At 44.8% G+C, this 27,071-nt stretch overlaps 1 protein-coding gene across 17 annotated transcripts in view; it reads left to right on the top strand.

The window, feature by feature from the left end:
- LOC110526199 (diacylglycerol kinase zeta) overlaps positions 1 to 27,071 on the top strand; it is a 124,633-nt gene that overhangs the window by 61,623 nt on the left and 35,939 nt on the right. For 2 of the 17 annotated variants that reach the window (XM_036980548.1, XM_036980552.1), the window contains exons 2-23: positions 9,064 to 10,247; positions 10,999 to 11,107; positions 11,268 to 11,363; positions 12,504 to 12,581; positions 12,877 to 12,939; positions 13,541 to 13,597; positions 13,794 to 13,877; positions 16,546 to 16,614; positions 16,747 to 16,830; positions 17,698 to 17,814; positions 19,313 to 19,384; positions 20,198 to 20,293; positions 20,554 to 20,636; positions 20,965 to 21,025; positions 21,222 to 21,335; positions 22,055 to 22,195; positions 22,794 to 22,872; positions 23,061 to 23,116; positions 23,304 to 23,366; positions 24,791 to 24,864; positions 24,979 to 25,090; positions 25,233 to 25,432. In XM_036980548.1, coding sequence (XP_036836443.1) covers positions 9,112 to 10,247; positions 10,999 to 11,107; positions 11,268 to 11,363; positions 12,504 to 12,581; positions 12,877 to 12,939; positions 13,541 to 13,597; positions 13,794 to 13,877; positions 16,546 to 16,614; positions 16,747 to 16,830; positions 17,698 to 17,814; positions 19,313 to 19,384; positions 20,198 to 20,293; positions 20,554 to 20,636; positions 20,965 to 21,025; positions 21,222 to 21,335; positions 22,055 to 22,195; positions 22,794 to 22,872; positions 23,061 to 23,116; positions 23,304 to 23,366; positions 24,791 to 24,864; positions 24,979 to 25,090; positions 25,233 to 25,432 — 3,044 coding nt within the window. In that variant the 5' untranslated portion in view covers positions 9,064 to 9,111. Of the gene's footprint in view, positions 1 to 7,863; positions 10,248 to 10,998; positions 11,108 to 11,267; positions 11,364 to 12,503; positions 12,582 to 12,876; positions 12,940 to 13,540; positions 13,598 to 13,793; positions 13,878 to 16,545; positions 16,615 to 16,746; positions 16,831 to 17,697; positions 17,815 to 19,312; positions 19,385 to 20,197; positions 20,294 to 20,553; positions 20,637 to 20,964; positions 21,026 to 21,221; positions 21,336 to 22,054; positions 22,196 to 22,793; positions 22,873 to 23,060; positions 23,117 to 23,303; positions 23,367 to 24,790; positions 24,865 to 24,978; positions 25,091 to 25,232; positions 25,433 to 27,071 lie in introns of those variants that run through there. The other 15 variants (XM_036980551.1, XM_036980553.1, XM_036980559.1 and 12 more) reach the window with 11 other exon arrangements.

Genomic DNA, 27,071 nt, shown 5'->3' with positions numbered 1-27,071 from the left:
TAGGCCGGTGGAAATCTGTCCTTTGGTCTGATGAATCCAAATTTGAGATTTTTGATTCCAACGGCCGTGTCTTTGTGAGACGCAGAGTAAGTGAACGGATGATCTCTGCATGTGTGGTTCCCACCGTGAAGCATGGAGGAGGAGGTGTGATAGTGTGTGGTATGCTTTGCTGATGACATTATCAGTGATGCATTTAGAATTCAAGGCACACTTAACTAGCATGGCTACCACAGCATTCTGCAATGATACGCCATCCCATCTGGTTTGCGCTCATCAATATCACTTGTTTTTGAACAGGACAATGACCCAAAACCCACCTCCAGCCTGTGTAAGGGCTATTTGACCAAGAAGGAGAGTCATGGAGTGCTGTGTCAAATAACCTGGCCTCCACAATCACCCGACCTCAACCCAATTGAGATGGTTTGGGATGAGTTGGACTGCAGAGTGAAGGAAAAGCAGCCAACAAGTGCTCAGCACATGTGGAAACTCCTTCAAGACTGTTGGAAAAGCATTTCTCATGAAGCTGGTTGAAAGAATTCAAAGAGTGTGCAAAGCTGTCATCAAGGCGAAGGGTGGCTACTTTGAAGAATCTAAAATTCAAAAGGCACTCGCACATCTGAGCAATCTTTTTTGCAGGTGCATGGTAACAGTTGAACAAGATGAAGGAAAAAGGAAACCGCACACTGCTCTTGATAGTATCACTGATCTTTAATAAGCTTACGTACTTTGAAGAATCTAAAATATAACATGTATTTTGATTTGTTTAACACTTTTTTGGTTACTACATGATTCCATATGCTAGTTCATAGTTTTGATGTCTTCACTATTATTCTACAATGTAGAAAATAGTTGTTTTTTTAAAAGTAAAACCTTTGAATGAGTAGGTGTGTCAACTTTTGACTGGTACTGTATATATACACACAAATCAGGACATGTACATAGTGAATGCATACACATTGTAAATATGAAAATAGTATACAGTATTTCAGAACGTGACCTACCGCTTACATAACAATATCAGACTGGGAAGAATTTATGTTTGCAATCTCCCCCCATCTGCAGGCATGACCAATGGCGTAACACCTTATTGATATGTAAACTCAACCAACCAATAGGAATGCCTTAACATCAGATAAATACACTGAGTGTACATACCATTTGGGACACCTTCCTAATTGCACCCCTTTTAACCGCCAGAACAGCCTCAATTCGTCAGGGCATGGACTACAAGGTGCCGAAAGTGTTCCACAGGGATGCTGGCCCATGTTGACTCCAAGCTTCCCACAGTTGTGTCAAGTTGGCTGGATGTCCTTTGGGTGGTGGGTCATTCTTGATACACAGGAAACTGTTGAGCGAGGAAAAACATAGCAGCATTGCAGTTCTTGACACACTCAAACTGGTTCGCCTGGCACCTACTACCAAACCCCGTTCAAAGGCACTTAACTATTTTGTCTTGCCCATTCACCCTCTGAATGGCACACGGACACAATCCATGTCTCAATTGTCTCAAGGCTTAAAAACCCTACTCTAACTTGTCTCCTCCCCTTCATCTACACCGATTGAAGTCAAGTTAACAAGTGACATCAATAAGGGATCATAGCTTTCACCTGGATTCACCTGGTCAGTCTATGTCATGGAAAGAGCAGGTGTTCCTAGTGTTTGGTACACCCGGTGTATAGGCATACTGATTGACTATTAAACTAGAGAGAGGGGGATAACAACAACCATCACCATCACTGATACTGCTGTTGTAGTGCAAGCTCCTGCCTTGAGCCATTGATCAGGGTGACCTGTGTTGTCCTGTGCTGAGTGAGAGGGAAAGGATTATGGACCAGACCAGGCTTCTGATCTGATCCTGGACCAAAGGATCTCTGGTCCAGTCTGTCTGCCCATTCTGTCCAGTCTGTGAGAAACCTCAGTTTCCCTCTACTACAGATTAGCAATTGAATTTTCCCTCCATAAATTACTGTAGCCGGTGCTATTCGCCGTGCTAGCTGTGTTGACATGGCTGTGGAAATGGTGGGCTCTCTGAGCTCCCATCAGGCTGTGCCAGCCAGCCCTGAAGTGTTGTGCTGAAGCTCAATGAATGGATGTTTATGTTAAAGGGAGGGAGAGAGCGAGGAGACAGACCTATATAGGGATGGAGAGAGGAGACATGTAGTGCACAGAGCTCTATGTTTGTGAAATCAGCCCACAAAATAATCATTTTTTGCATTCTGTGAATTATTCCACTCCATATCTGTTAACAGACCTTCAGGCAACATTTCAGTTCACTGCGCATCCATTATATAAGGGTAGCTTAGTTATTTGACACTGTCCTAGAGGACGACCTAGCCTGGGAGAGTTAACACAGTCCAGATTAGGCATTTTCCCCAGAGGCTTTCTAGGACACGTCCAAAGTCTCCCTCTACACAGGGGGATTCATCATCAATACAAGTGCCTTCAGAGGATCTAAGGGAGATGTATCCACAGACGTGCCAAGATGGTGACATTTACTTTTGCTTACAGTGGAAGGGAAAGTATAAATTTGATGGCCGTGCCGTGAGCTCCATTCTCCTCATATAACATTGGAGTGTTTACCAAACCGAGAGCCGCAGCATTAAGGCTTCATTCTTGACTGCCGCTATTATCACGCACTATGCGATTCTGAAGGACACGAGCTCCGTGGCTATTTATTCATACTGACCTTTTTGTATGTTTTACATGTAAATATTTAATAGGCTAGTTATGGTGATATTTTCCAGTGGTGGTATTTGCTGGCTGTGACCCCACCTCACTTTTCTTTTCCCATGGAGGATCCAACCGAATAACAGCTCAACTCTTTTTTTCTCTGCTGTCGCATACAACTTTTCCTCCGCAGAAAGGAAAGTCAATAATCTACTAATTACTAAGAGTAAGACATTCTGACTCAACGTTGGGCTCACAGCGCAGTGACTTCATTTGCAGGTTGAATAGGTCTTCTTTCTGTCAAACAGTGGCTGAAGGCTGGGCTCGAGGCCTAAGGTCCTTAACTCCGAATGGAAACAAAAACAAGTCCTCCTCTGTTTCTCAGGTCCACTGGTAACCTAATTGCTTTTTACTGACACTCCCTCTCGACTCCATTCTCTCACACCATACTGTCAACATGGCTCAGGCTCACACTGAGCACCGCTCGCATACTGCACCGTACTGCTGCTTCGCAGGGACATTTGAGAGCTACCATGTGAGAGTGACATTTCAAAATTGTGACTGTGTTACTGCAACTTTGGGTAATCCGTTTTGCGACATATTAAAACGTGAGAAAGGAACAAAATATACACCCTCCCCCCCATAAACATTTCAGTGCCTATATGTACTTAGGATACGTACGGTTCACGTTTAGCCTACTTCTATCTGAGGGTACCTTGAATGGATTATTGTACATTTTGTTTGTCAATGATTTGGTGATTAACTCCTGCATTTGCGTAACCTTAATGGGACAACTAATCACTTTCAGCTGCTTTGGGTGAAAGGGTAAATCCTAAGGCATGTGAAATGTATCACAGCAGCAGGCTTATCAAAACCCCCTGTTCGAATCACATCACTCTACTCAGGGTCGTAACAAAGCCAAAACATTGACAGTACAACAGTAGATGTGATTACACTCATCCTTGGCCACACAGGTAGTCCCCCTAGATGTATTTTTTAATTTTTAATTTCACCTTTATTTAACCAGGTAGGCAAGTTGAGAACAAGTTCTCATTTACAATTGCGACCTGGCCAAGATAAAGCAAAGCAGTTCAACGCAATACAACAACACAGAGTTACACATGGAGTAAAACAAACATACAGTCAATAATACAGTAGGGGAAAATAATTCTATATACGATGTGAGCAAATGAGATGAGATAAGGGAGGTAAAGGCAAAAAAAAAGATGCAGCTTGGTTTGAGGCATGATGCTTTTCTAGAATCCGGTACTGTCGATCTCATTTACATTCGCCCCTGTGGTATTAATGCATTTAACAGACCAGGATGTCCAGATCGATCAGGGGCCGGGGGTAGTGGGTGCACACACTTGGCCTGATGCCCACCCCTAACCCAGGCACATTGACCTGGATGATGGCTCCATGACACCGCCCTCATTGGAGCACGCCTCAGTAATCTAGGGGAACAGGTTGCTGTGGTTACCCAGCTCGGACTGGGTTGATAAGCTGGTGGGCTTAATGCCTCAAACCAGCAGGCATGGGGAGCTTACCCTCCTGTAGGTTGACACTCCAACCCTAGTTGTAACTAACTTGATTCAGCTTCACAACCAGCTAATTATTAGAAAACAGGTGTGCTATATTAGGGCTGGAGTGAAAAACCTACAGGACGGTAGCACTCCAGCACAGGGTTGGATCTAGGAGGGAGAAGTCTTTCTGTCTCTCTCTTCCTCTCCCCACCCGTTCTCTCTCACTGGTGCACACACACTCTCCCCCGCTCTATCTGTGAGGCATAGCAGGAGGTAGTCTCTTTTGACTCTTATCTGTGACGTGTACATGTGGGGCCTGGCGGGATGCAGCGGGCGGGAGGCAGCAGCAGTGAGAGAGCAGCCGGGAGGATATAAACAGAGGGGGTGCTATAAATAGCCCAGTACTCTTCCTGTCCCACATCATATACACTACGTGATCGTCGAACATCTCATTCCAAAATCATGGGCATTAGTATGGAGTTGATCCCCCCCTTTGCTGCTATAACAGCCTCCACTCTTCTGGGAAGGCTTTCCACTAGATGTTGGAACATTGCTGCGGGGACTTGCTTCTGTTCAGCCTCGAGCATTAGTGATGTCGGGCACTGATGTGGGTGATTAGAACTGGCTCGCAGTAGGCATTCCTATTAATCCCAAAGGTGTTTGATGGGGTTGAGGTCAGGGCTCTGTGCAGGCCAGTCAAGTTCTTCCACACTAATATCGACAAACCATTTCCTTATGGCCCTCGCTTTGTGCACAGAGGCATTGTCATGCTGAAACAAGGAAAGGGCCTTCCCCAAACTGTTGTCACAAAGTTGGAAGCACATTATCATCTAGAATGTCATTGTATGCTGTAGCATTAAGATTTCCCTTCATTGGAACTAAGGGGCCTAGCCCGAACCACGAAAAACAGCCCCAGACCATTATTCCTCCTCCACCAAACTTTACAGTTGGCACTATGCAGGTAGCATTCTCCTGACATCTACGGTGAAGTGTGATTCATCACTCCAGAGAACACGTTTCCCCAATCCCCAATTTTATGCTATCCAATCGGTATTTACAGTCTTGTCTCATCGCTGCAACTCCCGTACGGACTTGGGAGAGGTCGAGAGCCGTGCATCCTCCAAAAAACAACCCAACCAGGCCGACACAATGCCCGCTTAACCCGGAAGCCAGCCGCACCGATGTGTTGGAGGAAACACTGTGCACCTGGCAACTGTGTCAGAGTGCACTGCACCCGGCCCGCCACAGGAGTCGCTAGTGCGCGATGGGACAAGGACATGCCTGCCGGCCAAACACTCCCCTAACCCGGACGACGCTGGGCCAATTGTGCGCTGCCTCATGGGTCTCCCGGTCGCGGCCGGCTGCGACAGAGCCTGGACTCGAACCCAGAATCTCTAGTGGCACAGCTAGCACTGCGATGCGGTTCCTTAGACCACTACGCATCTCGGGAGCCTTCCCCAGTTCGACTTGCTAGGTATTAGAGGGAGTTTTGTAACAGCTGATGCTGGGTCAGTCTACGTTTTGTTAATCCCGATCCGTATCAGGCAATGGGAGGGGCCTGTGACTAATTCATCTGTCAGGAATGGAGGCCATAATACAAACAGGAATGTGTGTAGACCTGCCTGTGTTTATGTATTTTTGTTACGTGTGTGTGTATGGTATTGTGTAGTTTTTTTTCCGGATGCATTGTATTTCAAATTGATTTGTTTGGGAGTGCATGGACTGACCGTCGTGACAGTGTTGTGCCATAGAAAAACCCAATGCTTTTAAGCAGTTCTAAACGAGGAATGTATTGAGTTAATGCACAGCATGCGCTCACTGTGACGCACGTAAATGATGCTTAATTCACATATTTGAGAGGATGTAGGCCTGGAGAGTCTAACGTTGATGTGTTGAGCTTATATTTTGGGGGGGTAACCAGTCTATTTCCATAACCTTATTATCTATCTGTCAATCGAACAGTCAGTATTTAACTCTTCATAGAGTTAGTATGCAGGAGGGAGGGGGAGGAAATGATCAATCTAGGGAGCTTGTGTTTTCGAGCTTATCTTAGCCATAGAGTTGATACAGTGATACTGACTCAGTTTAATCATAGCCACCTTTAGGGGTTTGCTAAATGATCTGTTGGCTACCGTACAGTATATTGTGACTACCTAGGGATAATAATAAACATAAGTCACCATTTCTAGATAAAAACTTTCAAAAACTGGACAGGAGTGTGATTACATTTATCATAGATTCTGTAGCCGGTTAAGTCAACAAGTGGCAAAGACCTTGTTTGTGGTTCTGTTTTGAAAGACTGTCGCATTTTATGATCTATGATTTAAACGCTACTGTACGTGAATGCAGCCACATATGCTTGAGGCCTCGGCCAGATAACTTTTGACCCTGACTCTCAGAATGCTCCAGGGGTGGGTGTGGGGGTGGGAAACCCAGGCTGGGAATACACACTGAAGAGATGGTTCATATTAGAGCCAGAAACCCTCAGCGTCCCTCTTGTGCTGGATTCCCGAAAGGTTTTTCAGTATGTACTTTCATCATATTTGTTTAAAGTGCAGTCAAAAATGTGTTTTCCTATGTTTTGTTTGTACAGTATTTACACACTATGAGGTTGGTTAAATAATGATAATGCCCTTTTAGTGTAAGAGCTGCTTGAAAAGACCGCCTGAGATGTTTTGATGGGATGCAGTTTTGGCCTGCCTGGTGACATACCAGGCAGTATATTAGTTAATAGACCAATCAGAAAGCGAGATCCAAACCTCTCTGTCAACAGCTAGTTTTAAATTTCAGACCACTCCCAGACAGTCCTAGCAGAATTATTGTTTGAGAATTTGCTCTTGCTAAGAAGCTATTTCTTTTTGACATTTTACTTGAAAACAATCACAGTAGGGTCCTTAATTGTGACCCCAGAAATGATTTGAGATAGAAACTGCTGCATTGGACCTTTTGTTAAATAAATGAATCTGACAGCTACAGTACACAGTCAGGTGACATCAAGCTAATAGGCCTCTCAGTCCTGCTCACTTATGATGAACTAAATATATCTGTACAATAGAGAGAGTAAGTAAATAAAAGTCCATGTCTCTCTGCATATACATTGCCTTCGGATAGTATTCAGACCCCTTGATTTAGCCTTATTCTAAAATAAAAAGACTTGAGGCTTTAATCGCTGCCAAAGGTGCTTCAATAAATATCAATTAGCAAACATTTCTTAAAACCTGTTTTTGCGTTGTCATCATGGGGTATTGTGTGTGGATTGATAAAGGAAAAAAACTGTTTAATACATCTTAGAATAAGGCTGTAACCTAACCATGTGGAAAAGGTCAACGGGTCTGGATAGGCGCTGTATGTGTAAAAACCCTCCTATGAGTAACCAATAATGTGCCTTTATATACTGCCGCTGTAAGACCTGTGGATGAATCCCTGCGGTTTAAGAAAATGTTTGAATCATCTGAGACTGACGTTGATCAATTTCTCACTAGGTCTTCTCTCATGGTCTCTCTTCATGCTGCATGACAGATGGGATTAATGATGCTTGTGTGGCGGAAACCATCTCTGCTCTGCGTGGTACTTTTATCCCCTGCCTCGGTCGTGCTTCTCTCCCCTCCACATCCCACCTCACCCCACCCGCACCACCCTCTTGCCATTTTTATTATTATCTTTTTTTTTTTTTTGGAATGTCTAATGAATAGAATAAGAGATGAGAAGGATCAAAGGCTCCTTTTTTCTCCTCCACAACCAGCCTTCATCACAAGAGAGATAGAGCGAAGCGAGAATATCCGTGACATGTATAATATTTCAAAGGGAAAATTGGCCTTTCCGTCCACTATACTTCATCCTCAACACTTCATTGACAGGGGGCCTAGGATCTCTCTGTCATAAATACTTCACCTATCTTCTTCGTTTGTTGTTAGCATTAGCTGCCTGGCACAGGATGTGAGAAGACACCCTGTCTCCGATGTTGGAGCTCGTCTTCAGCTTGAATCAAAGCGTTGACAGGCTAATGCCGCTGAGCACCTCCACTGCTTATACACATGTCACTTCCTGTGAAGAGTATCTGTATCAGTCTGTATGTAATCAAAGGAGGAGGCTCTGGGTGATTTATGATGGTCTGAGATCAGTAATACAACAGCTTGGCATCCTGTGGATGTTGCCTGAGCCTTGCCCCACGTCTCTACATCGCAACTGTGTAGACAATGGTTTGTGAATTCACAATTCAGATTGTGATATCGAAGTAAAGATGATCAGAACAATGACTTCCTTTTATGAAGTTGATATCCACCCTTCCCTTTCATTGTTGGCAGAGGGAAATGTTTTGTATGGAGTTGAGGTTCATGGATAATGACACATTCTTTGGTTCTGTCAAGTGGCGTATCTGATGAGGAGATTAAACAGAATATTAAAGGCAGTTGCTAAATATATCCTCTGGCTTTGTGCCGTAGGAGCGTCACAATGGCTGTCGTGTGATAGGTGACCTGGACTCGGCTCTACTTTCACCAGACAGAACACTACCGAGGTATAGCGTTACAGGTGGTGAGTTATTGAACCGGGGCGGCTGGTCACGTTGCTTGTACTGGAGAACGGAACTGTTATCGCTCTAGATGCGTTGTCGAATGTCCCTTTGTAAGCAGATTCGGTTACTGACGGTATCACTAGTCAGCCAATTGACGTTGCTCTTTGAGCGTCTAGGCGCAGATTAGTCTCGTGTGCTTTACCTTCTCTGGCAGCAGTATACGAGTTCAGACATTTCACTTTCAACTTTTCCACACAGGGGTGAAAAGAACAGTACTGTATCCCTATTGATAACAGTTGGATAGTGGATTGTGTACAGTTTTGAAGGTTTTGCTTACAGACTGATTTTTCGTACCAACAGCCACTGCAGAGGGACAGTGAAAAGGGGACCCAGAAGCTGTGGGTTGTCATGGACACCTTTTTCCGCCGGCACTTTAGACTGAAAGGGGCTGGGCAATCCCGACACAGACGGCCTGGCGTGGCAGTGCCCACAAGCAAGGCTCGCCGGCGCTCCAGTGTAGGACTGCCCTCTGCTGGCCTGGTCCAACGTAGACGCTCTAGTGTGGGACTGCCATTCACAGGTCCTGTCGGACACAGAAGATCCAGTGTAGGCCTGTCGCCGACGGCTCAAGCCCAACGAAGACACTCCAGTGTTAACCTGACGGCAGGCCATGTGGGCCGTAGATTCTCCAGTGTGGGCTTGGCCTGCGCTGCTCACCAACAACGCAGGCACTCCAGCGAGGTGCAGGGGGGGCACTGTTGTTATGGAGGCGGGAAGCTAGCGAGGACCAGATACTACACCAGGCGTCGTTCTAGCACCACCGTGGCCTGTGTCAACCCCCGCTTCTCTGTCCGCCGCCGACAAGCCGGCAAGCTCCGAACCATCGACACCCACCTGCTGGGGCCCTCCATGCTGCTGGCCAGCCTGGTCCAGATGAGTGAGGAGCAGCAGAAGGGGGCACCAGAGGCGCAGGGCGGTGAGGGGGCGTCAGGAGAGGACACTGAGAGCTGCCCCTCCTCGTGCTGCTCCGAGTCAGAGGGGGACAGCTCCAGTCAGAGAGAGTGTAGCACCAGGTCAGAGGGCAGCGGGAGTGAACGAGAGGGGACAGCGGCATCATCATCATCATCATCATATCCAGAGGGAGAGAGGACGTGGGAGGACTGGAATCAGGCTCATAGTATGGCAGCCTTAACGATGGAGAACATCCAGCCCCGGCCCCTGAGCCGCGCCCTGCGCTGCCTGCGCCGTAACTCCTCCCAGCTGCTGCCGGCAGAGGCGGTGCACCGTAGCAGGGCGGTCTACGGTGTGCACGGGCGTTATCGACACTCCAGCCAGTTACGGAGGCCTTCCACCAACAGCGCCTGGCCAGGCAGGCTAGTCCACCCGCCCAGCCGCAGGAGCTCTATAGTGGCCTGCCACTCCTCCCGTTCCCTGTATAGGAACTGTTCTGCCTGCTGGAAACCCAGAGGCCGCAGGGAGTCCCTCAGCCCCCTGCAGGGCATCTACTATGACCCCCGCCTGGAGACTTGGAGTGGGTTCGTCTCGTATGTAGACCCCCTTACCTTCACCTGGGTTACAGGCTGTGTGTGTGTGTGTGTGTGTGTGTGTGTGTGTGTGTGTGTGTGTGTGTGTGTGTAGGAGAGGGGGGCATCTATGGCAGAATACACACAGAAAATGTCTGTATACACAGCGCATGTTTAAGACCACACTATTTGTTTTATCCGAACAATAAAAGGTGGAAATGCATGCCAAAGTCACTGGCCATTCCTGCCTGTCCAGCACTTCCTGGTCTAAAGTGTTGATGTCAGTTAAGCAAGTGGTTGTGTCTAAACCTGCTGCAGTATGTAACTGCAAACTGGAAAATCTTTCATATTTTACACTTAACTCTGCTGATCTTTTGTGTTGCTGACATGTAAGCTAGGATTTTTGTTGAGTGACTCCTACAGCACCTTTCATGCAGGGTCTCAGTCACACAAACCTGTCAAATACCCACCTAGACCTCATCTGTACCTGACTGCACATCAGCTCAACAGGGTGTTGTCCTACCGAAGGGAAGGACAAGCAACCACTTCAAAAGCTGTATATTGCATGACGTCAGATGTACCATTTCATTATTCATCATGTGTGCTAAACCTCTCTCTTTGATCAGGGCCTACCTTTTTTTCATCAGTGAAGAGTGGGTTTACCATTAGGGCACTTGAGTTTACTGGTGTTGTAATGCCGTATCACACTGGGAGTGTCATCTCAATGATGTTATGGCAATCCTTCAAAGGTGTTGTGTCTGTGTCTTTTCAGGAAGGCCATCGCTAAATCGGGTCTACAGCACCTGTCTGCCCAGCCCAGTGCCTCAGCCCTGGCCAAGTTTGACACAGACAGGGAGATCCGGAGCAGCTGTGACTGGACTGTAAGTGCAGCCTCTGGCCCAGCTTATAGATCTTTTTTTGTTACCTCATCATTTATTTATCCAGAGATACTGTTTGGTAGTGGATTCTATGAGCTGAGATTCCTATTTGTCAGGGTAAAAAAAAAAGGGTGTATTTTATAGACTCTGCCTTTTCCTCCAGGAGAACGCCCTGTATGGGGAGCACATCTGGTTTGAGACCAATGTCTCTGGGGACTTCTGTTACGTCGGAGAGCAGCACTGCTTCGCCAAGACACTGGTGAGTGGGTTTGTGTGCAGCTACCCCTGGCCCAGCCTGACATTGCAAAGCCACAGATGCTGTGAGAGGAAGAGGGGAAGGGAGGAATGAACTCATTAGAGGAGAAGTATTTGTAGTGAAACCCTAAAACTCCTTGTCACACTGTTTTTCGTCCGTCAGTGGATGATACTGTCCAGATTTATTCCACCCGGTAACATACTGTACACTTCCAGAGAATGCTGATTGTATAGCTCAATAGCTCTCTGCAACTGTAAACATTACAGTATGAGATGGTGCCATGTTATGAACACAAACACGGTCTCTTCCTTGTTTTGGAAAACTGATGGGATAATAAAAAGTGGCCAACTAGGAAGAGAACCTGTAAAACGAGCCCAATCCTTTTGGTTTCCTTCCAGATGATGCAGAAGTATGTTTTGCTTGCATTATTTGTATGATATTTAGTTATGATAGCCACAGTGTGTGACACCCATAATGAATGTTGTGCAATGCTGTATACCAGGGGTGTCAAACTCATGACAAAGTGTCTGCTGGTTTTTGGTTAGACACTCGACCGTAGACTCTCGGCCCTCTGTGGAATGAGTTTGACACCCCTTGTGTAGAGGCTCCCTCTGGTGTCCACATAACCCTAACACACTTCACCGAAGAAGTGGTGCTGCCATCTTGAGGGTGTTGCACCCATAGAGGTAGATAGAGTGCCCTTCTTTGCATCTGTGCCATATGTCTTCTGTGACAACATCGGCAGCTCCATTGAGAGCTTTCTTAATTTTAAAGTAGTCAAAGGTGGATACTGCCACCTGGAGTGTGTTGTCTGAACAGGTATAAAACCAATATTTGTAATTTACTGCCACCTGCAGTTAAGGAATGTTTGCTCAGGTGTATAATGCATTTGGCTGATCCCTCCTGAGGACTTTGATGGAATTATGGGATTCTTCCATAACCCATAGGAAGTTCCACCAAGTTGACTACTTTAAAATGGGGAAAGTCTTCAATGGCACTGCCTATGCTAAAACAGGCTTTGAGGCATTAGAGCGGTCTATCTAAGTTTATGGTTGTGCCCTGAATTATCGAGTTAAATAAAGCCATTTCATTATGAGAAGGGTCATTAAATAATACTCTCTCACTCATCTCTTGTCACCACAGCAAAAATCTGTAGCCCGGAAAAAGTGTGCAGCCTGCAAGATAGTGGTTCACACAATCTGCATAGAGCAGCTAGAAAAGGTAAGTTTCAAGCCATTTTCCCAACAAATGCTTCACAAACTTTTCTTCCAGCAAACTGTGCTTTCACCTGGTAGCAGATAGATGGTTAATACATGATGTATCACCAAAGTTGTGGAAATGAGTTAACAGCATGAATACCAAAACCAAATGAGTTGCAAATGTTGAATCCCGGAAATACCGTAATATCAGCATTTTCAGATGTTGTCTGTCAAGGAGACAAAATGTTTCCATCACATCAGGCAAGATGAGATTGAAATGGTAGCCTGCCAACCTAACCCATCCTGCTCCTCTCCAGTTATTCGACACCAAGGCTATTCCAAATGAAGCCAGCCTGCTTATCGAAGACCCCAACTTTAGAGTGAGACACTCTGACCTTTCTCAGGCTGCTATGGGATATAACTAGCGCTAGATCATACTCCTTCTCTGACCCTATCTCACTACGCTACCTGACCCATTGACCTAACCCTCCAATGCTGCACTCTGATTGGGCCATTCTCTGGATAATCAAAGTTTCTTTCCAAAATCGGGCTACTTTGATTGGTAGTCGAATAGATTGGGTCGCTCTTTCCTAGAAATGTTTAGTTGCCGAGTTGATTTCAATCTCCGTTTTCCAAAATGTCTTTAACTTGTTCCCACAACTCTTCTGATCTGAGAGTTTGTTTATATCTATCGTTTTATACTTTCTGATGCTGTTACGGTGGAGGTGAAGGTGAAGAGCTGATTGTGTCACTGACATAGTAACACATATTGCATCACAGGTTTCCCTTTTCAGTAAGTACTGTACTTCTAGGTGAACAAGAACTTCAGCATGTTCAGTTTAACCTGAAACCTCTCCTGTTGGCCGTTTTGGATTACTGACTCAGCATTTTATTTTGGTGCAGGGGGTTTTCTAACATTTTGAAACGACGACAAACCAAATAAATAAATGTTTTAAACCATTTGTTTTCTCCACGCCATAGATAAACTTTAGGTGTAAACCGTCATTCAGGGAATCGGGGTCGAGGAATATACGAGAGGTAAGTGCCAAAAAACTGTCATTTACATCTGATCAGCATGATCATGATACTCATACTCATACTTTATTTTCACGACTTTTTCATCCTCCTTTGTCTTGTCATTCTATGTGTCTGTCTATCTCTGTAACCCCTCCCTCTCCTCCTGCCCCTGCTTCCCTTTTGCCCTTCAACCTTCTCTCTTGACCTTTGACCTTAGCCAGTCCTCCAAAGACAAGGCGCTCTAAAGTGCCACAGGCGGATGGCTAACTGCATGGCCACCCCTTTCCTGAGCCAGTCCCAGGTACCATCCCATCCTAACTCCCCAGATCACCCCAATCCAAAGCCACAGTTATGGGGGCAGTAGGAGAGTAATGCCTGACTAGTTTAATGAGTATAAAGACTGGGTAACCCCTAAGGCCTATGGTTCTCCAGAGCTATCTTTGGGTGTCCTGGTTAAAATTCCCTCATCAAACATTTGCATTTAGACATTTTTATCATTTTAGCAGACGCTCTTATCCAGAGCGACTTACAATTGGTGCATTCACCTTAAGATAGCTATATATTTTTTCATCTTTATTTAACCAGGTAGGCCAGTTGAGAACACAAGTTCTCATTTACAACTGCGACCTGGCCAAGATAAAGCAAAGCAGAGCGACAAAAAAACAACAACACAGAGTTACACGTGGGATAAACAAAAGTATAGTGAATAACCCAATAGAAAAATCTATATACAGTGTGTGCAAATGGAGTAAGGAGGTAAGGCAATAAATAGGCCATATTAGCGAAGTAAGAGACAATGACATATCACAATCGTATCAAGTACATTTTCCCTCAACAAAGTATTTATCTGCCGTCAGTGCTGGTGGGACAATACGTTTTTTTTGTGTTTTTTGGGGGGAGGAGGGGGTGTCAGAGGCGCCGTGAGAGTTATTTAAGATACTCTTCAAAGGGGTATGGTTTCAGACATTTTCTAAAGATGGGCAGGGACTACGCTGTTCTGACTTTAGGGGGAAGTTTGTTCCACCTTTGGAATGCCAAGACAGAAGAGCTTTGACTGTCCTAAGCTGCCCTCCCGTAGTGGTGGGAGGGCCAAGAGACCAGAGGTGGCAGAACAGAGTGCTCGGGTTGGGATGTCGGCTTTAAACATAGTCTGAAGATAAAGAGGTGCAGTTCCCCTTGCTGCTCCGTAGGCAGGTACCAGGGTCTTGGTTGCGAGCTTCGACTGGAAGCCATTAGAGTGTGAGGAGGAGCAGGATGACATGTGAGGACTTAGAAAGGTTGTACACCAAGCGGGCTGCAGCATTCTGGATCATTTGCAGGGGTTGGATGGCAAAGCGGGGAGAGTTGCAGTAGTCTAGACGGGAGATGACAAGTGCCTCGATTAGGGCCGTTACAGATGTTGTAGAGCATAAACCTGCAGGAGCGAGTCACTGCTTTGATGTTTGCAAAGAACGATAAGGTGTTGTCCAGGGTCACGCCAAGGTTCTCTGCACTCTGGGAAGGGGACACCATGGAGTTCTTAACCGTGATGGAGAGGTCTTGAAATGGACAGGCCTTCCCCGGGAGGAAGAGACGTTTTTGTCGAGGTTGAGCTTGAGGTGGTGGGCTAACATCCAAGCTGAGATGTCTGACAGGCACGCAGAGATGCTTCTCACCACCTTGGTGTCAGCTTGTAGGAAGGAGAAGAGAAGTTGAGTGTCATCCACATAGTTATGATAGGAGAGACCATGTGAGGATATGATGGAGCCGAGTGACTTTGTGTGAAGAGAAAAGAAGAGTGGGCCTAGAACGTAGCCCTGGGGGACACCAGTAGTGAGATCACGTGGTGCAAACACTGATCCTCTTCACGCCACTTGGTAGCAGTGACCTGCCAGGTAGGATGCAATCCAGGAGTATGCAGCGCCTGAGACACCCAACCCTGAGAGGATGGAGAGGAGGTTCTGATGGTTCACAGTGTTGAAAGCAATGGATAGATATAGGAGGATGAGAACAGAGAGGAGAGAGTCAGCTTTGGCTGAGCGGAGAGCATCTGTGACACAGAGGAAAGCAGTCTCAGTTGAGTGAGCCGCCTTGAAGCCTGACTGCTTAGGGTCAAGAAAATTGTTCTGAGAGAGTTGGTCAGAGACAGCACACTCATGTGTTTTGGAAAGAAAAAAAAGAAACGATACCGGTCTGTTGTTTTTGACATCAGGGGTCGAATGTTTGTTTCTTGAGGAGGGGAGCGACTCTGGCCATCTTGAAGTCAGAGGGGACTCAGCCAGTGGTCAGGGATGAGTTAATGAGGAAAGTGAGAAATGGGAGAATGTCTCCAAAAATGGTCTGGAGGATGGGGATGTTGTCAGGCGTCCGGACTTCACTAGTCGCAAGATTTCATCTGTATAGAGCGGGGAGAAAGAGATCAAGGCATATGGTAGTTCTGTGTGTGGGACCAGTGGACTCAGTAGCCTGAGTGAAAGGGAAACAGATGTTATCAACCTTTTTTTTTCCAAAGTGGTTGGCAAAGTCATCCGCAGAGAGAGAGAGAGAGGAGGGGGGTGGAGGATTAAGGAAGGAAGAGAAAGTGGAGAAGAGTTTCCCAGGGTTGGAGGTGGAAGCTTGAAATTTAGAGTTATAGAAAGCGGTTTTATCAGTGGATACAAAGGAAGAAAAGATAGAGAGGAGGGAGTGGAAGGATGATGGGTCCTCCAGAAGTTTAGTTTTCTTACATTTCCACTCAGCTGCCCGAAGCCCTGTTCTGTTAGCATACTAGACTTAGTAATTATTACCACAGAACTGGGTTTATTATGGGGTCCTATACACAATAATGTTCACTGTGTCTGTCCAAATTATAAACCAATAAACTCAACACAAGCTTTCCTTAATCTCACTCACCATTGTCTAGATGAACAAAAAGTAGGGAAACCACACTATTTTAAAATCGGCAATTGTGAATGAGTTGATTCATGTGTTTATGAACGTCGGTTTTCCAGCCCACCGTAGTGCGGCACCATTGGGTGCACCGGAGGCGCCAGGATGGGAAGTGTCGGCAGTGCGGGAAGGTGAGCATGGTTATAGTATCAATTCATTCATTTCTGCCCCATATTGCCCTATATTGCAGGATGAATGATCTGATGAAACATGTTCTTCGTGAGGGTACATTACATCTAAGATCTGATTTAATTTCTCTACAGGGTTTCCAGCAGAAGTTTGCCTTTCATAGCAAAGAGATTGTGGCTATCAGCTGTTCGTGGTGTAAACAGGCAGTAAGTTGGAAGGTTGGTTGTACTGTACAGATGTAGGATCTTAATTTGACCAGCATTGTCGCAGCAACTTAATCCTGCAACAGCGTCACCTTGTCTGAGAGAGATTTGCATGTGTATCCAAACGCCAGGGTAAGCCTACACGAGAAACAGTCCTTATATTAAGTGTTTCTAAAATCCAATATGGGGAACAAATGAATGGTGGAAAAACGATTGGGACCATTTCCCTGTTTGACCGCTAGGATTTATGCCTATTATGACATCTCCACTGCTCTATTTGATAATTATATATGATCGATGTTATGATTGGAAATTGGTTTATTGTAAATTCAGCCTATGACTGAGAAACCAATCAAATCTACTACTACTACTAATATTAGCTAGTCAAAATTAGGCTACATGAAAAGTGCAATACTGTTAATACAGTTGTGTGCTATTTCCTGTTTTCAGGGAATTTATGTAAATCATGAACTTCATCTGCATTTGGAATTACTCAGCAACAAAAGAGTGGTACAATTATGTTCTCAGAGAGAGTCTCATGCCTGCCTCTGTATGGTCTTAGTGCTGCTGTGCCTCATAAACTATGGATGATAATGGTGTGTGTGTGTACATATGCTTGTGTGAGACATTTGAGTGTCTGTGTGGAATGAAGACACTTCCAGTGGATGTGGATGTACGTGATCACTGATGTGTTGTGTGAGTGTGTACAGGAGTTGGCTTCACCCTCTGTAATGGTGTACGTATGTTCTGTGTTTACGGGAGACAGTCGGGTGAGGGCCTGTGTTGAGTGGTTTTAAGTGAATGTCGGTGTGTGATGTGTTGTCGGTGTGTATTGCGCTCACACCGCTGCCGTCCTTTCCTCCGTCCCCTTCCCTACTGTAGTATCACAACAAGGTGTCCTGCTTCATGCTGCAGCAGATCGAGGAGCCCTGCTCCCTGGGTGCCCATGCCTCTGTGATCGTACCCTCTACCTGGATCCTCCGGGTCCGCAGACCTCAGGTAGAAATGTTTTTATTAAAATAAAAAAAAACAGATGCATATTGTCACATATACCGGATAGGTGCAGCGAAACAAGGTCAGCCATGGTAGTACGGTGCCCCCAGAGCAAATTTTGGTTACGTGCCTTTGCTCAAAGGCACAGAGGTTTTTCGGCCTTGTCTGCTCGGGTATTTGAACCAGCAACCTTTTGGTTACTGGCCCAACGCTCTAACCGCTACGCTACCTGCAGACCCTACAGTCACATAATACACAGTCACATATATACTTCCAATAATTAAAATATTCACTGCCGCCATGTGAGTTTACAATGTGCACTGGCATCCTTTCCCAAATACTTTGTGGTGCCATTGCACTGAGAAGCCAACAGAGGGTAGCAGTCATCCGTTAGTTGGAGCTGTAAGCCATGCGTTTGTATTTTGTGTTTTTTATGGATCCCAATCACCTACTACCAAGGCAGCAGCTACTCTTCCTGGGGTCCAGCAAAATTAAGTCAGTTTATATAATTTTTTTGAAACATTACAATATATTAACAGATTTCACAACACACTGTGTGCCCTCAGGCCACTACTCCACCGTTACCATATATCTACAGTACTAAATCCATGTGTACGTGTGTGTATGCATGCGTCTGTGCCTATGTTTGTGTTGCTTCACAGTCCCCGCTGTTACATAAAGTGTTTTTAATTTGTTTTTTAAAATCTAATTTTACTGCTTGCATCAGTTACATGATGTGGAATAGAGTTCCATGTAGTCATGGCTCTATGTAGTACTGTGCGCCTCCCATAGTCTGTTCTGGACTTGGGGACTGTGAAGAGACCTCTTGTGGCATGTCTTATGGGGTATGCATGGGTGTCCGAGCTGTGTGCCAGTAGTTCAAACAGCCAGCTCGTTGCATTCCACATTTCAATACATGTCATAAATACAAGTAGTGATGAAGTCAATCTCTCCTCAACTTTGGGCCAGGAGAGACTAATACATGAATATTATTAATATTAGCTCTCTGTGTACATCCAAGGCCCAGCCGTGCTGCCCTGTTCTGAATCAATTGCAATTTAAGTTCTTTTTTGTGGCACCTGACAACACGACTGAACAGTAGTCCAGGTGCGACCAAACTAGGGCCTGTAGGACCTGCCTTGTTGATGGTGTTGTTAAGAAGGTAGAGCAGCTCTTTATTATGGACAGACTTCTCCGCATCTTAGCTACTGTTGTATCAATATGTTTTGACCATGACAGTTTACAATCCAGGGTTACTCCAAGCAGTTTAGTCATCTGAATTTGCTCAATTTCCACATGATTTATTACACGATTTAGTTGAGGTTTAAGGGTTTAGTGAATGATTTGTCCCATATCTAATGCTTTTAGTTTTAGAAATATTTAGGGCTAACTTATTCAACAGTTATGATACATTACATTGTATTATTTATAGCTGATCAATTGCTGTTCCTTATATAAATGGAATACCGATGTGACATTTAATCCTTGGGTGTTATTCTTTCAGACCTCACTAAAGTCGAGTAAAAAGAAGAAACGGACCTCGTTTAAGCGCAAGTCCAGCAAAAAGGGAGTAGAGGTGAGTTTTGAATTGTTACCTCATCCGTCGCAAATGGCCTTTCCTACCGTTTGTATTGTGAGGAGACGTGAGGAGACGTACATAACTAAAAACATCCTTTGTTGATTAGCCCGAGGGGCATCGTTCCTCTTATACTGCAACTGTTGTGAACTGTTGAATTGGTTTTTACATTGAAATAAAATGAAACGCATACTTATGAAATGGTAACTAAAAAGACAATGTCAAGCTGATGACAAGGTATTATCGATGTAGACAGTCTGGGCCTTTATCAAATCACTGCTGACACAACCCAGCCAGGGACACAGGATGTGCTGGTCAATACGTACTTCCTGGCGACATCCAGTGTCCAATACCTTGGCTTTACTGCATTTACATGACAAGTGCATGTACAGAAATAATTCTCTCTCTTGTCTGGCCTTGCATTGGTTAGCCAGCCCTCCAAAGACAAGGCGCTCTAAAGCGCCTCAGGCGGAGCCAGTCCCAGGTACCATCCCACCCCAACTCCCCAGATCACCCCAAAGCCACAGTTCTCGAGGCCTTATTGATCAATTCAACTGTTAGACAACTACATACTATTTGACTTACTGTATCTCATAGAGAGTAGGAAGTATCCACGCAACATCAGCTCTATGCCATTTCAATTTTAGTGAGTTAATTTGGCATAATGTTATACGAGTCTGACACGATAGTTTCCAGCAAAACACCAGTCCAAGCAGTAAGAGCTTAGTGTTCTTCCCTTAGGAAACCAACACTGTACATCGGCCTCTCATCTTTCACCTGTCTAAAATGCATCCCTTTATTTCCTTTGTGCAGGAGGCGCGCTGGAAGCCCTTCATAGTTAGACCCATTCCCTCTCAGCTCATGAAGCCGCTGTTGGTGTTTGTCAACCCGAAGAGTGGGGGAAATCAGGTGAGAGCCGTGCTGTCTGTGCTGGAGCTGTCAGTGCAGGCCCAGTGGACCGAGGCCAACACCAGTCACAGGTATAATCCTGACTGGTCTATAAGCCGTCTGTGAGATGAAACCCTGTCTGCATCTTAAAGAGTCTTCCAGCAGTCCACTCAGGGCAGCTCACACCTCACTCAATCATATACTAGTCAGTTAATCAAATGCTTGTTTACTGTGACGACGGTGCGGACTTGGTAGTAATTGTGCTCCTGCTCATTTTTCAGGGAGCCAAGATTATCCAGTCGTTCATGTGGTACCTGAACCCCCGCCAAGTATTCGACCTGAGTCTGGGAGGACCCAAGGATGGGTACGTTTCCCGAACGTTGTACTAGTGCAGTCTTCTTCTTTTTTTCTGACTCTGGCCTTTTAAACATCAATATCGTAATCATACGTGTAAGTCTTGGAGATCTTCTGTTACTCTGTGCTCCCTGACGCAGAGCTTCTTCTCATCACATCGAATGTATCTGAACCAAAATAATTTGTTCTAATTCCAAAGTATTATTTTGATATTGTTTTTGTTCTTGCTATGGATAACCTATGCTATTATTCCGACCTTCGTTAACAGGCTTGATACTGTGGACTGACTGGGCCAGAAAACTAGAAGTTGATTTTGTCTCTTGCTCTGTCTCTTCAAGGTTAGAAATGTACCGTAAGGTGCATAACCTGAGGATACTGGCATGCGGAGGTGATGGCACGGTGAGTAGGAACAGGCTTGTTGTACAACAGAAATGCCCAAGGTCTTTTTTTAAGCAATATACAGAAGTTCCTGAACTCTTTTAGCAGCAAACTTGACTTTTGTGACCATTCAAATAACAGCGTGCAGTGTCTGGTGTTTTCCCTTAAATGCATTTGACCCCATCTTAGTGATCTAAGCCCTGAACTATGTGTGTAGGTGGGCTGGATCCTGTCTGCTCTGGACCAGCTCCAGTTGAACCCCCAGCCTGCAGTAGCCATCCTGCCTCTGGGGACAGGCAACGACCTGGCCAGGACCCTCAACTGGGGTGGGGTGAGTATCTCAATCATATCTGGACAACATACACACAGAGTTTACAAAACGTTAGGAACACTTTCTGTAATCTTGAGTTGCACCTGCCGTTTTGCCCTCGGAACAGCCTCAATTCGCCGGGGCGTGGACTCTACAAGGTGTCGAAAGCATTCCACAGGGATGCTGGCCCATGTTGACTCCCCACAGTTGTGTCAAGTTGGCTGGATGTCCTTTGGGTGGTGGACCATTCTTGATACACACCAGAAACTGTTGAGTGTAAAAGAATTTGCGACATTGCAGTTCTTGACTCAAAACGGTCTACGTGTGCCCTCTGAATGGCACACACTCACAATCCATGCCTCAATTGTCTCGAGGCTTAAAATTCCTTCTTTAACCTGTCTCCTAACCTTCATCTACACTGACTGAAGTGGATTTAACAAGTGACATCAATAAGGGATCATAGCTTTCACCTGGTCAGTCTATGTCATGGAAAGAGCCGGCGTTCCTAATGTTTTGTAGACAGTGTACACCGTCAAAGACAGGTTTTTCCATAGTCGTTGGGCAATGCAGATGCACAGTTAACTCTCTAGAGGACACCAGAATCATGGCAATAACCCCTCATTATTGCTTGAAAAATGTCTTGAAGAATTTATATATCTCAGGAGGAACTAGATCCTTTCTACAATGAACTGTGTTTAATGCTCTTGGTGTTTTTCCTTCTCTATTCCTCCCCTCTCCAGGGTTACACAGATGAGCCGGTGTCTAAGATCCTGTCTCATGTAGAGGATGGGAACATCGTCCAGCTCGACCGGTGGAATCTAGTAGTGGAGCCCAACCAGGATGCTGTTGCAGAGGAGAGGGATGAGCAGCAGACCGACAAGGTGAACAAACCCCCTCTCACCTCTCGTCCCAGATCCTGCACTGTAGTCATGGACTGTCAACAAATGATGGTGTGGTGTGTGTGTGTGTGTGCTGATGGGTGATGCAGGGAATGAGGGTTGATCCAATTTTAACTTAGTGCCAGCACTTTACCTATCAGATGGTGTGTTTTGTAATAGCATCGTAAATCAGGTCTTGACTGTGATGAGCTTTCATTGAGCCCCAGAGAATTAACCTCTCTACAAAGTCACAATATAATTTGTTTATTGTAAACAGGGTCATGGCTGGTCACACACCAAAATACCTCAGTGACCTTTACATTATTTGAGGGTTAGTTACTTCTAAAAGTTGAGATGTAATATCAATTAGAAGCACAATGTTGCTCTACGACCTCAAACATCATGTATTATTGTTTTATTTTTTTATGGCAGTGAGGGTAGTCTGGGGCACTAAAGACCGTAGGACTAAGGATGGAGTTGGGCTCAGCGGCACACTCCGGTTTAGTGTTGAAATTTTACCTTGTGATTTCTGATGTTTTGGTGATATTTTATCTGGGATGAACACTTTTTTTTTTTTTTGTACGGGTTTTCTTTTCCACAGCTCCCCCTCGACGTCTTCAACAACTACTTCAGCCTCGGCTTTGACGCACACGTGACACTAGAATTCCACGAGTCTCGAGGTTGTATTTCTGACGGATCTCTTAACGTTCACCACCCATGTAATGTCATTGTTGGGGATACATCTGTGCTATCCATAGACGTCTCACGTCGATAGTAACAAATGATGCTGTGTGTATCTACTTTATGCCAAATCATTGTGTCACATTACTCACACTCCATCATGCTTTCTATAACCAACGCTCCTCAGAGGCCAACCCGGAGAAATTCAACAGCCGCTTTCGGAACAAGATGTTCTATGCAGGGGTGGGTATAGTTGTGTTTTCTAAACAAGAGAAAATAACTAATACATTCATATTTTCTCACCATTTATCATAACTTTTATCATTAGTAGTGATAGTAATTGTTTGTATTTGTGGCCATAGCTTTAGTTGTGTCAATATTTTCTGTTGATAATCGACAAGTTTGATTCTCTGGTGTTCCTTCTAACCAGACGGCCTTCTCAGACTTCCTCATGGGCAGCTCCAAAGACCTAGCCAAACACATCAAGGTCGTGGTGAGTTCAACTGACCTTGGCTGCAGCTCAGATTGTGTGACGTCATTCCACAAAGGGTTCAAGTTAAAAATCTAAATATTTCGGACTAACTATATTTTACTATGAAGTGGGGAAATTCCTGTTAACTTCTTAGTGATCCCTTCACGCTTCAATCCGGTTAACGGATGATTTGACAACACCCAGTGAAATAGCAGCGAGCCAAATTCTAAAACAGAAATACTCATAATAATAATTCATAAATCATACAAGTGTTTTGCATCGGATTAAAGATGAACTTCTTGTTAATCCAGCCACAGTGTCAGATTTCAAAAAGGCTTTACCGCGAAAGCAAACCATACGATTATCTGAGGACAGCGCCCAGCATACCAACACATGAAAATCACATTTCAACCCGCCAGGCGCGACACAAAAGTCAGAAATATAATTCATGCCTTACCTTTGAAGATCTTCCTCTGTTGGCACTCTAATATGTCCATTAAACATCACAAATGGTCCTTTTGTTCGATAAATTCTGTCGTTATATCCCCAAAATGTAAATTTAATTGGCGGGTTTGATTCAGAAAATACACCGGTTCCAACTCGCGCAACATGACTACAAAGTATCTAATAAGTTACCAGGAAACTTGATCCAAACATTTCAAACAACTTTCCTAATACAACTTTAGGTATTTTTAAACGTAAATAATCGATAAAATTTAAGACAGAATAAACTGTGTTCAATACCGGACAAAAACAAAGTGGAGCGAGCTTTCAGGTCGCGTGCCCCAAACACAACAGTACACTTGGCTCGACTCCCAGAAAGGAAATGGCTACTTCTTCATTTTTCAAAGGAAAAACATCAACCAGTTTCTAAAGACTGTTGACATCCAGTGGAAGCGATAGGAACTGCAAGCAAGAGCCTTAGAAATCTAGATCCACATAGAAAACCCATTGAAAACACTGTCACCTCAAAATAAAGAATCCTGGATGGTTTGTCCTCGGGATTCCGCCTGCCAAATAAGTTCTGTTGTACTCACAGACATAATTTAACAGTTTTAGAAACTTTAGAGTGTTTTCTGTCCAAATCTACCAATTAATGCATATCCTAGCTTCTGGGCCTGAGTAGCAGGCAGTTTACTTTGGGCACACTTTTCATCCGGACGTGAAAATAGTGCCCCCTAGCCTTAAGAAGGAATTTCCCCACTTCATAGTAAAAAATAGTTTGTCCGAAATAGAAATTGACCCTAGTTTCAGAGCCTGGGCTCCATTCTGAGCTTTGTGATCCTTACAACCGACCCTGTACATCTCATTAGACTGACAGATGTGTTCTTCTTCACTGTCAGGCAGTCAGAATGTGGCACCTTTCATTCCTGGAATGATCTGAGTGCGTTTGTGTACAGTAATGGATACGCCTGTCTGTTTATCTGTCTGTCTCCTCACATTAGTGCGACGGCACCGACCTCACCTCAAAGGTTCAGGATCTGAAGCTGCAGTGTTTGGTGTTCCTCAACATTCCCAGGTTAGCAGCCTCAATGGGGAAACGGGTTAAATATATGACACTGTTGTAAAGTAGGCTGCAGGCTAAGTTAGGCACATAACCATACGTGTGTGTGTGTGTGTTTGTGTGTACTAGATACTGTGCTGGTACCATGCCATGGGGAAACCCAAGCGAGCACCATGACTTTGAACCACAACGGCACGACGACGGCTGCATTGAAGTTATCGGCTTCACCATGACCTCTCTGGTATTCACTTATCAACTTGAATTTGTCTGTGTGTTAGAACATAAGGGTTACTAGATGCCATGGATGAGTCACTTTCTTTACATTTGTCCTAGTCATAGCCTTGCTCTGATGGATGATCGTCTCGTCCTCCCTGGTGCTGTAGGCAACACTGCAGGTCGGAGGTCATGGTGAGCGGCTGAACCAGTGCAGAGAGGTGACCCTCACCACCTACAAGTCCATCCCCATGCAGGTAGATGGGGAGCCGTGCAAGCTAGCCCCTTCCACCATCCGGATCTCCCTGAGGAACCAAGCCAACATGGTGCAGAAGGCCAAGAGGAAGACCTCTATACCGCAGCTCAACGAGTGAGTAATACAGTCCAGCATGGGAACGCAATTTTAGAATTGAGTTTATAAAAAGAGACCAGAAAAGGGGTCCAGTCAGAATGCGAACATCAATCCACTATGGAGACTTTCTAATGTGTAACTGTTTAGTCTTTGCACCGTCGGCAGGTTGCCTCTTTTTGTCATGCGGTGCTTGTGTTGAGTTGGAAGTTATTGTAATGCATTCCACAAGTCATGACTAATGTCCTCGACCGAGCCAAAGGGCGTTATTCAATTTCTTAATGTGTGATTTAAAGTGGCACGCAGGAGTGGGAGACTGACAGGCCAGACAAGGTGGGATTCATTTGCAGGGGGTGGCCGAAGCGCTGACAAAGACTTGTGCGTGTAAAATAATCCAAACCGACGAGGGGGAAAACAAACAAGAAAGACGTACAACAACATTCATCAAAGCCGTCGTGGCTTTGCAGCCATCTTCCTTTTCTCTCCATCGGTAGTCTCCATCATATCAGTCTCAGTCTGTCTACAGGCTGAAAATCGAAGATGTATAATCAGAATGAACAGCCCTATTTATTTTCACGGTAATTGCATTACCTTTTTCAATCCTGTTGTAATGTTTTTTTGCTAATTTCATACTTCTCTGATTCTCGCGACAATGTATTGACTTGCTGGCGGAGGGGTATAATGAGTCCTCCATCTAAAGGATTAATATGCCCGGGGGGGGGGGCGCTAATTCAATGATTGTGTTTTAGCTGAGAAGGTCATTCAAACCTTATTCATGATACCATTCTTCCTTTTTGGTTAGAATGGCCTAACCTTCTGTGCTGCTAAAACACCAGGCATTTGGACAGAAAGTAAGAATGCTAAGATGCAAATGAGCCTGGAATTCAAGCAAACGATCCAGCTGTATTCACTTCTACGCTGATTACATTGTTTGAGATCATAGCCCAACATTAGATCAAGCTGTTCTCCCAACTTTTTTCCAACAACACTCCAGTAAGAAACCTATACAACTTGTGTTGTTGTCAGGTGTCTATTGTCCTTGAACAGAATGGTAAGCATTTGTCACAGCGTTGTTTTTGGATCTCCCACACACTGCGAACAGGTCACATTCGTCACAGATCACAACTGTTTTCATGAATATGTAATCATCCTAGAAGCCATCACGGTGACAAACGGAAGGGGGGAAAGCTGTTCTGAACACCTCTGGCTGCTCTCAAGCTGCTGTGCATGTGAGCCCAGGTTGTCAGAGTGTTGTGGTTGGAGGTTGATCCCCTGTCATCAGCTTGTTTTAATGCTCTTCCCGGGTGGCAGTCTTTCATTAAACTTATACCTTCATTTATATCCTTTTTTTTATACCTTCATTTATAAAAATAAAAAAATCATACCTTCATTTATATATATATTTTTATCTCTCTCTCTCTCTCTCTCAACCGAGATGTTTCCAACTCCCAACTAGTTTACGAAGTTAGAAATGAATGAGGAAAGTAACTGATTCTATACAGTATAAAGGTGTACTGATCTCTAGCATAGGTTATGAATAATTGTGGTTATGTGTCAATTTGATATGATTTGGTTGTTTAAACCTCAGAGTTCCTACAAATATGTATACTGAACACAAATATAAACACAACATGTAAAGTGTTGATCCCAGAAATGTTCC

This window comes from Oncorhynchus mykiss, chromosome 6 (genome assembly GCF_013265735.2).
Source record: "Oncorhynchus mykiss isolate Arlee chromosome 6, USDA_OmykA_1.1, whole genome shotgun sequence".
NCBI classification, from domain to species: Eukaryota; Metazoa; Chordata; class Actinopteri; order Salmoniformes; family Salmonidae; genus Oncorhynchus; species Oncorhynchus mykiss.
The sequence above is the reverse complement of the archived record's forward strand: the minus strand, read 5'-3'. Positions and strand labels throughout refer to the sequence as shown.